This window comes from Dendrobates tinctorius, unplaced genomic scaffold (assembly GCF_039654945.1).
Source record: "Dendrobates tinctorius isolate UK_male_01 unplaced genomic scaffold, ASM3965494v1 ptg000046l, whole genome shotgun sequence".
Lineage (NCBI taxonomy): Eukaryota > Metazoa > Chordata > Amphibia > Anura > Dendrobatidae > Dendrobates > Dendrobates tinctorius.
In genome coordinates this window covers 46,463,225-46,480,000 of record NW_027361714.1, presented here as the reverse complement: position 1 = coordinate 46,480,000, position 16,776 = coordinate 46,463,225, and the positions used below count along the sequence as shown (strand labels likewise).

At 45.2% G+C, this 16,776-nt stretch overlaps 1 protein-coding gene across 10 annotated transcripts in view; it reads left to right on the top strand.

Moving 5' to 3' along the window:
• MAP7 (microtubule associated protein 7) overlaps window positions 1-16,776 on the top strand; it is a 198,533-nt gene that overhangs the window by 78,738 nt on the left and 103,019 nt on the right. The window contains exon 1 of one of the 10 annotated variants that reach the window (XM_073575881.1): window positions 7,833-7,855. The exons of the other annotated variants lie outside the window; for them this stretch is intronic. Within the exon in view, the coding sequence (XP_073431982.1) occupies window positions 7,843-7,855 (13 nt within the window). The 5' untranslated portion in view covers window positions 7,833-7,842. Of the gene's footprint in view, window positions 1-7,832; window positions 7,856-16,776 lie in introns of those variants that run through there. 10 annotated transcript variants of the gene reach the window in all.

Genomic DNA, 16,776 nt, shown 5'->3' with positions numbered 1-16,776 from the left:
TTGTCAAAGTGGCTACCTGTCTATAACACATAGGCAAATAGCACTATGGTTACCATACAAAGGTCTGCTTGGCACAGAGGCTCACACTTTCTAACTGTTGTGTGCTGCATAGTGTTGAGCGATACCTTCCGATATCGGGAAATATCGGATCGGATCGGACCGATACCCCAAAAATATTGGATATTGCAGATTCTGATACCGGAAACCAATGCAAGTCAATGGTACACAAATACCGTAATGAAAATAAACCATTACTTTCCTTGTAGGTTAATTCTACATGAAGGAAAACCACTAAGAATAATGTAGAATGTATTGGGGGAGGTGGACGAGACATTAAAGGCATAGAGGTTTAGCCCAATCAAATGGAATAGCAGGAATTAATTTTTTTTTTTTAAGACGTTCGGAGTTGCAAAGATATTGACTATGTTAAGCTTTTTTTATATTTTGTCAGATATTTATGTTTCACTACTTCCATGCTCTTCACCTTCTTTTTTACTTCTCCCACACTTTCTCCTTCATCATCCTCTTCAGGGTCATCTTCTTGGTCTTCTTCAGGGTGGTCTTCAGGGTCGTCGTTTTCGGAGTCGTCGTCTTCTTCGGGGTGGTCTTCACGGTCGTCGTCAGGGAGATCCAAAGTGATTACCAAAAACCATTTCAAAAAGCATGAACTTGGAAATGTAGCAGAAGGTACAAGAAGGCTGAGGAACTGCTGAGAACCAGCTGACGGTACTGGAATCTGGATGGGTAGCCGAAGGTACAAGAGCCAATGGAACTACCGAGGACCAGCTGATGGTACTGGAACCCGGTTACTAAGCAAGAGGTACCTGTGCCAGAAAGCACTACCAAGGACCAGCAGACGTTGGTGGAACTCCGATACCGAGAAGGAGGCACCTAAGCCAAAGGCTCTGCCTGGAACCAGCTGACGTTACTGGGACCCAGGGGGACATATTCAAGATTGACTTCCAAAGAACCAGCTTATGGTACTGGAACTCAGATAGGCAGCAGAAGGTACACATGAAAAAAACAGTTGCAAGGCCGCGAGCCGGCCAGAGTTACCGAAACCCACAGTCCTACAGGGGGAGCTTGTCCTATTGGCACTACGGAACCAGCCATCATTGCCAGATCCGATCCTGCAGCCCACATAGGAAGCACCTAAACTGCAGGCACCATAAAGTCGGCTAACCTGACCGCAACATGACAGTACAACGTATTGGAGGCAAAGTGACGTTGACACTACCCGGAAACAGCTGGCGTGCTGGAACCAGGCTGGGCAGGAGGGAGTATCCATGCCAAAGACACTTCTGAGCAGCAACTGGCGGTGTTGTAGCCCAGGGATTACAGTAGAAACAGAGTGTAGCCAGAGGCCCAATTGGAGCAAGTTTAATATCTGTAGTAATGTGAATGTGGACAGAGCAGGAGAAATTGCCAGACACACAGCAGGGGATCAGCTGACGTTACTGAACCCCAATAACACTGGAGCATGTGTTGACTGTGCAGACGGCACTTATGAGCAGCAATTGGCGGTGTTGGAGCCCAGGGATTACAGTTCAGGTGGTAGAAACATGAACACAACAGGAGACCTGGATACTGTTGCCAATCAATTATTTAATCTGGAAGAGGACTGGCAAATTCCTGCGAGATCCAGGCCTTGTTCATTTTCAGAAAAGTAAGCCGGTCAACGTTATCGGAGGATAGTCGCATGCGACGGTCTGTTAGTACACCACCTGCGGCACTAAAGACGCGTTCCGATAATACACTAGCAGCAGGGCAAGCCAGCACCTCCAATGCATACTGGCTAAGCTCTGGCCATATATCCAGCTTAGAGACCCAAAATTTGAAGGAGGAAGAGCCGTGTGGGAGATCACTGAGAGGGCAAGACATGTAGTCTGTCACCATCTGACTGAAACGTTGCCTCCTGCTGACTGGAGATGTCTGTGATGATGTAGACAATTGTGGCGGAAACACACAAAACTTTGCCACATTTGGGCCATACTGGTCTTGCCTTGTGCTGAGGTGCTGCTTCTGCTCCCTATTTGTGCAGAGCTTCCTCCACTGCCTCGATGCACTGAGCTGCTTTGTAAAGCACTAGCAGCACTGCTCTCGGGTGGAATGGAGAACATGATGGAATGCACCAGTGTCTTGGTACTCCCGCATTTTACGCTCCCGGTTCAACGGTGTTATGAGGCTTTGTAAGTTGTCCCGGTAGCGAGGATCTAGGAGGGTGTACACCCAATAATCAGCCGTGTTGAGAATGTGGGCGATGCGGCGGTCGTTTTTCAGGCACTGCAGCATGAAATCAACCATGTACTGCAGACTGCCAACTGGCCAAGAAACGCTGTCCCCTGCAGGCAGATAAGGGGGATAGTCATGCTGACTAGTGCATCATCTGCACTCACCATCCGCATGGAATCATCAAAGGCATGCAAAACGTGGCAGATGTCCTTCATAGAGGCCCACTCAGTGGTGGTGAAGTGTGAATGGCGCGCAATGCGACTTGTTTGCGCCTGATGCAGCTGGTACTCCATTACTGCTGCCAGCTGCTCACACAACCTCTCCAACATATGTAACAGAATTCCACCTGGTGGGTAGGTCACACATGATGCGATGTTCCGGAAGGCGGAATCGACGCTGCAGAGGTGCAATGCGCGATCTTGCCATGCTGGAACGCCGCAAGTGAGCGCACTCTATGCGGACCTTGTGCAGCAGTGCATCAAGATCCGGATAGTCCCTCAAAAAACTCTGCACGACCAAGTTGAGCACATGTGCCAGACATGGGATGTGAGTGAAGTTGCCTAGGCCCAGAGCTGCCACCAGATTTCGGCCATTGTCACACACTACCATGCCTGGCTGGAGATTCGCTGGCACAAACCACATGTCGCTCTCCTGCTTGATGGCATTCCAGAGCTCCTGCGCTGTGTGGCTTCGATTCCCCAGAAAAATTAATTTCAATACGGCCTGTTGACGTTTGGCCATGGCTGTGCTCATATCGGTCGTAACAGGTAAGCGCTCACGGGTCCATGTGGAGGTAGACTGTGACGGATCCTGCAGCGCTGATTCAGAGGAACTGGAGTATGAGGAGGAGTCAATGTGTACAGACTGGATTCCTGCAATCCTTGGAGTTGGCAGAACACGTATAGCGCCACTCTCAAGATCTGTACCCGGCTCCACAACATTTACCCAATGGGCAGTGAGGGAAAGATATCGTCCCTGTCCATGGTTACTGGTCCACGCATCGGTGGTCATGTGGACCTTGCTACTGACGGCGTTTAGTAGCACATGTTTAATTTTTCCCTCCACATGCTTTTGCAGGGCAGGGACGGCTTGCCTGCTGAAATGAAAGCGGCTGGGCACGTTGTATTGTGGGACTGCCAAAGCCATGAAGTTACGGAAGGTGTCAGTCTCCACCAGCCTGAATGAGAGCATTTCAAGGGACAGTAGTTTTGCAATGCCAGCATTCAGAGCCTGTGCTCGGGGGTGGTTTGCCGAGTATGGGCGCCTTTTCTCCCATGCCTGTGCTACCGATGGCTGTAGACTGGCCTGGGAGTGTGAGGATGACAGGGAACGTGGTGCTGTGGGTGGAATGACACTGTGTCTCAGTACAACAGTGCCAGAGGTTCTTCCATGGTGATCCTGTGAGGAAGCCGAACCAGCTGTGTGTGAGCTGGAGGAAGAGGCTACAACACGAGCTGGTAGGTGGAGCTGTAGGTTGGCCTAGGTCTTCAGTGTGTCTTTGTAACTCCACCACGTGCTTGGTCCGCACATGTTTCCACATATCTGTGGTATTGAGGTTGCTGACACGTTTCCCTCTTTTCACTTTCTGATTACACAGCTTGCATTTGACAAAGCAAATGTCATCTGCAACTGTGTCAAAAAAGGACCAGGCACTGCAAGTCTTGGGAGCGCCCGTTTTGGGTTTTGGAAGAGGCATGCTCCTAATGGGTGCCGATGTGGAGGATACAGGCAACAGTCTGCCCCCTCCCTCTTCCTCCTTTTTTGGCCTTTCGGGGAATCTCTTCCTCAGAGCTGCTCCACACCACCTTCCTGTACCTCACGCCATGATGGGTCAAGGACCTCATCATCTACACTACCCTCTTCAAACGACTGCTTCTCCTGGGTAGTCTCAACAGCACAGTACGCACCAGAAAGTGGCACCTGAGTCTCATCATCAGATGCGTACTGAGGTGTGCTGACCATAGGCACTGGCCCACCCGCCTCTTCAGATTCGGAGAGACAGAGCTGTTGCGCATCACTGCATACTATCTCTTCTTCAAATTCTCGAATGCTGCTTGGCTGGCCCCCTCTTTCCAAGCCAACAGATTCAGAGAACAGAAGTAGAGATGGCTCCTGTCCAGGGCTCTCTGACTGCCTGGGCAATTTGGCAGGTGGTGAAGATACAGATGGGTTCTCTTCAGTGCTCTGGACCTGAGAGGATCTGGAACTAATTGAAATCGATGCGTTAGCTGCCATCCATCCGACAATGGCTTCAATTTGTTCGTCCCGCAGCAGTGGGGTACGGCGAGCTCCTACAAAGCTGCGCATAAAGGACTGTTCCCTGGTAAAACTGGGGGATGCTGAGTCACTGGTGCCCGCAGCAGGCACAGAATCCCCACGTCCTCTCCCTGCAGGAACTCCACGCCCACGACCACATGCCTTACTCACTGCCTTCTTCATCTTGGTAGTCTGATAAAGATAGGCAGAAAAGTACTAAGGGCTTAGTGTGCTTATTCCTGAACAGCTGCTAACAGGTATAAGAAACGCTTATTTTATAAAGTGTGGACTAGACTTTAATATGAGCTAATGTGGCCTACACAACTGTAAAGTGGAGTGTTTGGTGAACTTTATTAACTTTTTTTTTCACAAAAAGACACTGGATGTACCCAAAGATGTAAAACCGATAGTATCACAAACTTTTTGTAGCTATTACAGTGCAGGAAGGTATCCTACAATGCAATAGATGAGGCTCCAAAAAATAGGCTAATACTAATCTGGCTGGGGCTGCAGGGCACAAGCCAGCAGAAAGGCTCCTCTATCTACTCCTATATAGTGTTTGCAAATATTCTAGCTGGATATGGATGGAACCACAATAATAGGTGAAATCTGGAAAAATTTAGCAGCACTAATGCAAAAAAGGACAATGTATGAGGCAGTGACGCACGCTGAGCGGATTACAACCGGAGGTGACTGTAGAACACACTACAGCGTGAGCTGCACTCACACACAGAGACCTCGCAGACAGCCGTGAACAGCGCTGCAAGGCAAAAGAAAGCTACAGCGGTTGATAAAGTAGCCTGGGTAAAGCAAAAAATAGAGAAATCGCTAGGTCACACTGTCCCTCAGAACAGCAGCGTCCTGTCCCTAACTGAATTCACAGCAGAGTGAACCCAAAATGGTGGCGGTGGCTTTTATAGTGCATCATGACATCATTTCAGCAGCCAATCACAGCCATGCCAGTAGTTACATGCCTAACATGCTCTAACAGGATGTGCCCACACTTCTTAGGATCCTCATTGGCTGAATAAAATCATACTGGCTCATTGCATTATGCGAACTTCCGATTCCGGTATTCGATATACTAAAAGTATCGGAATTCCGATACCGCGAATATCGGCCGATACCCGATATTGCAGTATCGGAATGCTCAACACTAGTGCTGCAGCTACATTAGGGCTTGTTCACATTAAGTGATCTTGATGTGTTTTTTTTTTTTGTTTTTTTTATTAGGCTCCTTATTATCCATATGTTTTCTGCAGACCTTTGCGACAAAACATGCAATAACAAAGCAATCCTCTCTGATTACTTCATTTTTTTATGCAATATATAATGTTTTCCATTTATTTGATGAATTTTGGTGCAGATTTGAAGCTTTTTTTTTGGGGGGGGAGCATTTGTTTCAACTCAGAAAATGTTTTTATTCTGTACTAAAGAAAGCAAGCATGGTTTTTTTTTTTTTATGCTTTTTAAGCTTCCTATAGAAAAGCACAAAAAAAAATTGCATGGTTCAATAGTGTCTTATAACGCACAGCTGTCATGAGTTTTCATGAAATCATATCCACTTTGCTTGGACTGTTAAACGCTGCAGAAAAAAAAATGCAGCATTTTCTCTACGTGGGAACATGGCCTTACAAAGCTAATATCAATGTCCTGGTTAATAGAGGAAAAATGATGAAAAACAGATTTATTTACAATTTTATGTCTGACTGTTGATTTCAATGGGACTTACCGATGCTCATCTATGATCTGATATATGCACATGCTACAGAAGGAACGCCATTCACTTCTATGGAATAGATCTTCCAGATGCAATAATTTCTGCAAGAAATTTGAGTATGGTCGTACCCTTAAGATGGATTAGCCATACAAACTTCTACCCATGGGGACCACCGATAAATTCTATAACCAGTCAGTCGGCATTTGTTTAAGGCCCTTTTACACAGCACAATGTATACGATCATCCCCTGCTCCCATGTGCTGTTGGCTGATTGCTGCCATTTTTACAGAGGCCAATCATCAGCAACTGATTGTAGACAAACTTTTAAAGAACATTTCTTTAAAAAATATATATATTTTCCATTCGAATAAGGTCTAGGTTTTCATTCTTTTGCCAAGTTGTGATATCTGCTTGTGAAAAAAGTGGGAGACAACAAAAACTGTATGCAATAACCTCACTTTGGATGTCAAATCTGCCTGTAGGTGGTATATGTCTGTGCTAAATTAAAGTTGTTTTTTTTTTAACATTTATTTTTTTGTAATATTTTCACATTTTTAAGTAAGCCTATTTTTCTAAAAGTTGCTTTCTAAAGAGATAAATGGCATTGAATTACCAAGGTGACTTTATCACTATCACAAAACCAAAATGAGATTTAAAATGGAGTCTCTCGTCTGCTTTTTACCACTTACTCTGAAAGCATTGTGATGTAGACTGAGATCAGTGTTTTATCAGCAGCAGATTCATTAAACCTGCTGCCACGTAGTCCTTTATATTCATGACTCTATAACCCCGCCCCCACTACTGATTGGCAGCTCTCTGTACAGTGTGCATAGACAGAAAGCTGCTAATCAGTGGTGTGGGCGGGGTTATACAGAGCTCAGCATTCAGACAAATGGTAGATATGCAGCAGAGAAAACAGGGATTTTATCAAAACTGTAGCATGCAGTCCAGTAAGTGATACATTGCTAAAATCAGGGTCTCTGCCATTATATCATACTGCTCTTATATTGGGTAGCAAAAACCTGAGGACAGATTCCCTTTAAATGATGCCGTGCTGTAATATTTTTGCTATGTAGCACTTGCAGTCCTTATTTGCACCAGTTAATGTTGAATTCTTTGTGAACGCCTATAACTTAAAGAAACTGAAATGCGTTGGCTCAATTTGAAAATGCAGAAATGTTTGTCGTGGACTTGGGGGCTTTGTCTCCTGCAGCTATGACTTATGTAGATGTTCTCTTGAGGAATTAGGCCATGCATGGAGTCGGCTGCCAACTGCAGTGACCAGTTTGCTCTGGGCTTAGCATAAGATAAGCAGCTCAACACATTGACGCAGCGCTTCAGAGAAGGTGATCAGAGGAGCCCCTGTGCCCTCCCCACACATGTAATCCCCTGATGCTTTGGACGTGCAAGCTCCATTTTAGCCTGAAAGAATGGAGTGAGAACACACTGATGCGTCTCTCTCCGATATTCTTTTGCTAGGCCTGACCTGTGTCTTCTGCAGTGAGTAATCTCTGACTGTGGATTACATTTCTCTCTCATGCATTTCTGTGCGGTATCTCCACCATGAAATGTGGCTTTGGTGATTATGGACACCAATATTGGGGATGTAAAAGGCTACGACATCAGAAGCTATAATGAAAAAGATGGGTAAGGTGCATTTCCTATTGTGTTTTAGTTATTGTGTTGCATTGTTGTGAGATTTGTTCTGTATTTTCTTATATTCCTAGAGGATTTTATGTTTAAGGAGGAATAAGTCCCACAATGCTGGGTCCCACTGAATGTAGGCCATCCTTGTATTTACCTAACTTGCATACTTGATGGGAAGAGGTAATGGGGGGGAGATTATTATGGGTACACGACTTTATCTCAAATATCTCTGATAAAAGATTTATATACGTAATATACATAGTCTTTCATAAGCCTCTCATATGTAAGAGTCTGGTTACATGTAATTGCACATTAATACTTAGAGAAATACAATATGCAAATTGCCTCTTCAGAGGCTATTCAGAGGCTAGAGAAATACAAAGGATTCATGCCTGCACATAAAAAGTAGTCGCGTTCTGCGGAGACCGTGATCTTCCAGCATTTTTCTTCTTGATTCTTTGTAGACTTGCATTTCAAGCTGTACATTGTGAGACTCCTTGACTTGTTGCACTTTGATTAAACCGGGCCTTATTAAAATGTGGTGCAAAGGTTATGGTTAGTTTTCTAGAAATCCAATAATCCCCAGAGACCTCTGGGTCATACTTGGGTCAAGCTTAAAATCCCCTTTTCCTCTACAGAGCGCCTATTTTTAACCGTACAAGGTGTTTTTATGTAGATATGTTCTGTTAGATGTTACGGTGGTGGTGGCAAAATGGTTCATCACCGATATGGAGTACTGCTCATCGGTGATATGGTCCTCTTATCTGTTGGCACTGCTTATTTCAGCGACCTGCAAAATATCAAAGCTTCCTTGGCCTACTTTGTGTTACTAGACATCACCAGGGTTGCCAACTTGACTTCTTCTTTTTCTGGACCGCTTATCAAAAATCATGGACAGACAATATTTTTTCCGGACACATTGGAAACTATAATATATCATTACAATTATAAATGATCCATGTCTACAGTCCATAATTCTGATATGAAAACATAAGCTGAATTTACTTCAAATTGTGGAATGATGGTACTTACAGTCATTAATAACCTGTATAAGTTTCTTCAGCCTAAAAAAAAAATCATGGGCACTTCAAATATTTTTTACGTACAAGGCAAAAAAGTGCCCTATTTTTACCAGCTATCCAAGAACTTCTGAACGGTTGACAACCCTGGACATCATGGCAATGAGAATGTCAGCTAATGTGATAGGCCTTAGGCATTCTAGTTAAGGAGTACTTTTCATGGGAGGGACGGTAAGTGGTCATGAGATGTGGCTGCCGTCAGTAGAAAAGAACATCTTAGGGGCAACTCTGGCAGACTGTCGTGAGAGACACCAGAGGCCCACATCTACAAGACTTAAATGTTTTTGTTTTTTTTCTGATTTCAGAAACATTTTAATCCCTGGCTGAAGTTTGTAAAAAACTTACACATGGCCTTGCTCACCCTCCCCTGGTCAGGTGCTGAATCTCAGCCGTTCTACCTCCATCACTGCTCCCAGTGTCTGTTATTGTCTGCAGCACTGATAAAACATCAACAGCACTGCAGACAATCGTCTTGTAATGTCGATTTATGGAAAACCACTGAGCTCACTTGTTGACTGCAGCTCTGTAGACAAAAACCAAAAGCGGAAGCAGCGTTGGAGACTCAGTGCTGGACCTGGGGAGAGTGAGTCAACTATAGCTGTTTTTGTCTTAAAACAAGCTGCAGCTAAGGGACAAGGGTTTTCTGAATCCTGCAAAACCATTTTAAAGATGAAAAAGCAGTAAGAAAAAAAAACAGTATCTAGTGCCCTGATGTTTTTCATTACAGCAACCGTGACACTATATTTTTCTCTAAGTATAGGATTCTTTTGGTCACTGTGTTTTTGGGGAGGAACTAGAAGTGAATTAATCTTATATACAACCCCTATTACAAAAAAAAAGTTGTGACGTTGTGTAAAATGTAATGGATGCAATGTCTTGGGAAACTCATAGAGACATATTTTATTCACAACAAAACATTCAACATAGATCAGAAGGTAAAACTTAACCATTTTTACATTTCATTTGGAAAAAAATGAACTCATTTTGAAATTGTTGGCAGCCCTAGATGTCTGAGAGCACTATGGCCGACTTAGTCTTGAGGGCTCCTATGTGCCAATACTGTGAGGACACTTGCTGCTATGAGTGTTACCGCCATCCCTTATCCTTGAAAAAAATCTTTTGTTCCACATTGGTTTATATTATTCATTCCAAGGTCATGTTGGTTGTACTTGTGTTCGTCCTTTGTTTCTTGAGTGATTGGGAAGCCGGCCCTCACATTTTATCACCACCGACATCTTCTGGTAGTCATCAGGCACCATATTCATTGGCTTCCTGGAAAGCACAGTAATGTGTAAATGAGCAGTAAAGCAGGCCAGCTGCCAGGCGTGGGGTTGTCAGTGAGAAGGTTCTGTGTGCCAGTGTTTCCAGATAACCGTACCAGTCACCGTTTCTGCTCGTAGACTTTGCTCTGCTTACAGCCTGCTCATTGATGAGGGGAAGTGTAGACGTCTTCTTTTCCGGCAGTCCTACGTGATTGTGCAGATGCTTTTCTGAAAGATGCTATTCTTTATCCTACTAATATATTTTCTATCAATACGTGACTAGCATTGTCCAGGCTAATTATCACTGCTTACTGTTGCCCACAGCGCCAACGTATTATCGTTTTTTTTTTCCCATACATGCCCAGTTTTTACATGTGGCAGGGCACATTACCGGGATAAATACGAAGCAACTGCTATTTGGGAACTTTAATGCCATAAGCAGGGACGGTTTTATACAAATTGGGGCCCTTGGCGAAATTCAAAGTGGGGCCCCAATCCTGAAATATTAAACCAATAACACTACCAGTCAAAGAACAGAAAATATTAACAGAATTGCTGTCTTATTGTACATACTGCCTTGCAAACAGCAGAATAAAAAGCGATTTTAAAAAGTCCTATATGTCCCCCAAACTACTCTTATAAATTTCTTAGTTGCATAAACACTGATGCTCCGGTGTCCCTGGTCATTATTCACTTTGCAGTTATAACAGAGGGTATAGCCTCAAATCAGTGCGCCCCGATACGGACTGTCAGCCAGCTCTGATGCAGTGACTGAAACCGTCCTGGCGCCTCCGCAATGACTGAAAGACCAAGCCTGCCGTGTGGAATAAAGTTATTTTCCTCCCGGGAGTGGGGTTCTCAGTGGGGGCACGGCATAGTGTCAGAACACTATCATCCTGCAGGTTAACCCCAATATCTGCAGATTAATAGTTTTTTTTTTTTGGTTTTTTTTTACATGACAGGATCCCTTTAAAGTCTGAGTTTACAAATAAAAATACAAATATTCAGTGTATGTGTGTGTGTATATGTATGTGTGCATCTATAATATAACCGGCTAAGCGTCACTCTGTCCGAAGCCTTTATAGACTGCGCAAGCGTGACGCACCTGCACAGTCTGGCTCCAGACAGAATGAGGCAGCGCGGTGAGGAGTGTGTATGACGTCGGAGATGGCGGTGTAAATACACACTGCATACCGCTATGTCAAGCGCCATACTTACCTGTGTCTTCAGCAATATGGTTCCGCACAGCACTATGGGCATGCACGTACTCTGGCGCCAGACTCCTCCCCCGGCCACCAGCAGAACGTGACAGGCAGCGCTGGAGCACAGGGAAGAAGGGTGAGTTTTTTTTGTATGTGTGTAGTTTAATAGGGGTGAGGGGGACCATACATATCAGAATAAGGGGGGTGAGGGGACCACGCATACCACGAAAGGGGAGTGAGGGGACCATGCATACCAGAATTGGGGGGTGAGAGGACCATGCATACCAGGATATGGGATGAGGGGACCATGCATACCACGAAAGGGGGGTGAGGGGACATGCATACCACGAAAGGGGGGTGACGGGACCATGCATACCACGAAAGGAGGGTGAGGGGACCATGCATACCACGAAAGGAGGGTGAGGGGACCATGCATACCACGAAAGGAGGGTGAGGGGACCATGCATACCACGGAAGGAGGGTGAGGGGACCATGCATACCAGGATTGGGGGGTGAGGGGACCATGCATGTCAGGATAAGGGGGGTTAGGGGAACATGCATTCCACGAAATGGGGGTGGGGGGACCATGCATACCACGAAAGGGGGGTGAGGGGACCATGCATACCACGGAAAGGGGGGTGAGGGGACCACACATACCACAAAAGGGGAGTGAGGGGACCATGCATACCACGAAAGGGGGATGAGGGGACCACGCATACCACGAAAGGGGGGTGAGGGGACCATGCATACCACAAAAAGGGGGGTGAGGGGAGCATGTATACCAGGATTGGGGGGTGAGGGGACTATGCATACCAGGATTGGAGGGTGAGGGGACCATGCATACCAGGATGGGGAGGTGAGAGGACCATGCATACCAGGATGGGGGGGGTGAGAGGACCATGCATACCAGGATAGGGGGGGTGAGAGGACCATGCATACCAGGATAGGGAGGGGTAAGAGGACCATGCATACCAGGATAGGGAGGGGTGAGAGGACCATGCATACCAGGATGGGGGGGGTGAGAGGACCTTGCATACCAGGATAGGGGGGGTGAGAGGACCATGCATACCAGGATAGGGAGGGGTGAGAGGACCATGCATACCAGGATAGGGGGGTGAGGAGACTATGCAGACCACGAAAGGGGGGTTGAGGGGACCATGCATACCACAAAAAGGGGGGTGAGGGGCCCATGTACACCATGATTGGGGGGCGAGGGGACCATGCATACCAGGATTGGGGGGTGAGAGGACCATGCATACCAGGATAGGGGGTTGAGAGGACCATGCATACCACGAAAGGGGGGGTGAGAGGACCATGCATACCAGGATAGGGGGTGAGAGTACCATGCATACCAGGATTGGGGGGTGAGGGGGCCATGCATACCAGGATAGGGGGGTGAGGAGACTATGCAGACCACGAAAGGGGGGTTGAGGGGACCATGCATACCACAAAAAGGGGGGTGAGGGGACCATGTACACCAGGATTGGGGGGCGAGGGGACCATGCATACCAGGATTGGGGGGTGAGAGGACCATGCATACCAGGATAGGGGGTTGAGAGGACCATGCATACCACGAAAGGGGGGTGAGGGGACCATGCATACCAGGATTGGGGGATGAGAGGACCATGCATACGAGGATTGAGGGTGAGGGGACCATGCATACCAGGATGAGGAATAGGGTGCCATGCTTACCAGTATTGGGGGGGGGGGGTGAGGGTACCATGCATACCAGGATAGGGATGAGGGGTGCCATGCACACCTGGATAGGAGGGGGGCAGCACATACCAGGATGGGACACCATATACCAATAAAAATGCCCACCACCCGGGCGTAGAACGGGTTCATAGCTAGTGTGTGTGTGTGTGTGTGTGTATATGTATATATCTAGTGTGTCTGTACACACAGTGGGTTGCAAAAGTTTTCACTCCACCTGTCTTGGTATTTTTCGTGTTTTGCTACCTCATAAACTGGAATTTCACAGTTTTTTTTTTTTTTAAAGTTTGCATCAGTTCATGTAAAGAACATGCCTACAACTGTGATTGTTTGGTTTTCTATTTATTGTGAAGCAAACAACAAATAGGACAAGATAACTGAAAACTTCAGTGTGCCTAAATATTCACCTCCCTGAAGTCAGTACTTTGTAGAGCCTCCTTTTGCAGCAATTACAGCTTCAAGTCACTTTAGATAAGTCTCTATAAGCTTTCCACATCTTGTCATTGGGAATTCTCCAATTCCTCAAGGTAAAACTGCTCCAGCTCATTCAAGTTAGATGGTTTTCCCTGGTGAATAGCAATCTTCAAGGCTGACAACAGATTCTCAATTGGATTAAGGTCTTTGCTTTGACTAGCCACTACAAAACATTATATTTGTTCCCTTAAACCACTCAAGTGTTGCTTTAGCAGTATGCTTTGGGTCACTCTCTTGTTGAAAGGTGAACCTCCATCCCAGTCTCAAATCACTGACAGACTGAAACCGGTTTGGCTCAAGCATGTCCCTGTATTAAGTTAGCATCCATCTTCTATCTCGGACCATTTTCCGTGTCCTGCTGCTGAAAAAGGTCCCTACAGTGAAACATTGTGGTGGCAGCATCATGCTGTTAGGATCTTTATGATCGTGATGCTTCCACCACCATGTTTCACTTTGGGGATGGTGTTCTTGGAGTGATGAGCTGTGTTGGTTTGGCGGCAGATGTAGTGTTTACCATGGTGGCCAAAAAGTTCAATTTTCATCTGATCTGACCACAGCACCCTTCTCCATACATTTGGGGAGTCTCCAACATGTCTTTTGGCATGGCAAACTCAAAACAAGCCTTACAATTTTTGTGTGTAAGTAAAATATTTTTTTGTGCCCACTCTTCCATAAAGGCCACCTCTATGGCGTGTTCGGCTTATGGTGGTTGTATGGACAGATACTCCAATCTCTGCTTGGATACTCTACAGCTCCTTCAGGGTTACATTTGTTCTCTGTGCTGCTTCCCTGATTAATGCCCTCATTGCCTGGAGTTAGAGTTTTAGTGGGCGTCCCTCTCTTGGCACTGTTTTTAGGGTACTACGTGCTTTCTATTTGATGATAAAGGATTTGAGGGTGCTTCGGGGATCATCAGAGATTGGGATATATTTTTATAACCCAACCTTGACTTGCACTTCTCAACAACTTTGTCCCTGACTTGTTTGGAGATCTGCTTGACATTCATGGTGTTTGGTTAGTGGTGCGTCTTGCTTAATGGTGTTGCAGTCTCTGTGCTCTTTCAGAAAAGGTGTGTATATACTGACAGATCAAGGGACACATAGATTGCACACAGGTGGACTTCCTTTCATTAAGCATGTGACTTATGAATTTAATTGCTTGCACCAGAAATATTTAGGGGCTTCATAGCAAAAGAAGTGAATACCTATATGCACATTCCTCTTTTTAGTTATTTGATCCTATAAATTTAATTTATGCCTATATTTTTCTCTCTTCACCAACTTAACTATTTAGTGCTGATACATCACACACAAATCAGATTACAAAAATATTGAAACACATGCTGTAATGTAACAAAGTAGGTAAAAAGCAAAGGGTGTGGAAACATTTGCAAGCGACTGTATATAGTATACAGTGGGGAAAATAAGTATTTAATACACTGCTGATTTTGCAAGTTTTCCCACCTACAAAAAATGGAGGGGGCTGTAATTTTTATCGTAGGTACAATTCAACTGAGAAGGAATCTTAAAAAAAAAAAAAAAAAAATCCAGAAAATCACTTTGTATGATATTTACATAATTAATTTGCATTTTATTGCATGAAATAAGTATTTGATACAATAGAAAAGTAGCACTTAATATTTGGAACAGAAACCTTTGTTTGCAATTACAGAGGTCAGATGTTTCCTTTAGTTCTTCACCAAGTTTGCACACACTGCAGCAGGGATTTTGGCCCACTCCTCCATACAGATTTTCTCCAGATCTTTCAGGTTTCAGGGCTGTCACTGGGCAACATTGAGTTTCAGCTCCCTCCAAAGATTTTCTATTGGGTTCTGGTCTGGAAACTGGCTAGGCGACTCCTGAACCTTAAAATGCTTTTTACGGAGTCATGCCTTTTACCCTGGATGTGTTTAGGGTCATTATCATGCTGGAAAACCTAACCATGGCCCATCTTCAAGAGTGCGAGACATGCCGGCCCGGGACTACATGGGATGTATAGCATTATACACTGTTAATAATGCTGTTCATCCTTGGTGCACTTTATGGTTTGCTGCAGAAGCAGGGGGACCCCTTTTTTAACTTGTCGTCCCTTGGCAATTGCCCATTTACAACCCCCTAATGCCAGCCCTGACCATGAAGATATCTATGCAGGTGGTATGTATCTGTCCTATCCACATGATTAACAACATCCTAGGTTTCCCACCAGCACATTGCCCAGAACACCATGCCACTGCTGTTTTGCCTCCTTACCATAGTACATTTTGGTGCCATCTATTCGACTGGAAAGTGACAACTGCAGCTGGCCATCAGAAAAGAAAATTTGATTTGTCAGTCCAGGCTATCTTTTTCCATTGCTCACTGGTCTAGTTCGGAAACTCATGTGCTTTTTGTAGGCACTTTTGGCAGTAAAAGCAAAAGTTAAAGCAAAAAATGTTAAATAAAACGATAAGGTGTAAAATAATTTTTTTTTATTTTACTTTTGGCAGTAACTAAGGATCAGCATGAGCACTCTGACTAGTGTACAGTTTTGCAGCCCTATACATGGCATGCTGTTATGCATTGTGACTTCTGATATTTCGCTATCATAGTCAACACTATATTTTTCAGCATCTTTTAAGCTACAGTAGTTCTTTTTTGAGGTCAGACTAGAGGGGGGACTGGCCTTGAGTGCCAAGTGCCTAAGACCCTTTCATTGGTTCCCCAGCCACCCTTCCTTGGACCACCTTTCTTCTAACCACTGTAATCTGAGTACACCCGCCTAGACGATCTCTCCTTTTAAATGTACTTTTCCTCCAACACATCAACTTCAAGAACTGACTTGCTGAAAAATATACTTTGACAGCTGACATCCAACCGTTAGGTTCGCCATCACTGGCCTAAACCATATGGCACACGTGGAGAGGGCCAATGATGGGAGTGATGGGGAGAGGGCCAGTGATGGGGAGGGGGACAATGATGGGGAGGAGGAAACGATGGAGGTGGTGGAATGGGTAATTTCTACATGATGGGGCATATTTCAGCATGAAGGGGATCATGATGGGGCATATTTCAGCATGAAGGGGATCATGATGGGGCATATTTCTGCATGAAGGGAATCATGATGGGGCATATTTCTGCATGAAGGGAATCATGACGGGGCATATTTGTGCATGAAGGGGATCATGATGGGGCATATTTCTGCATGAAGGGAAT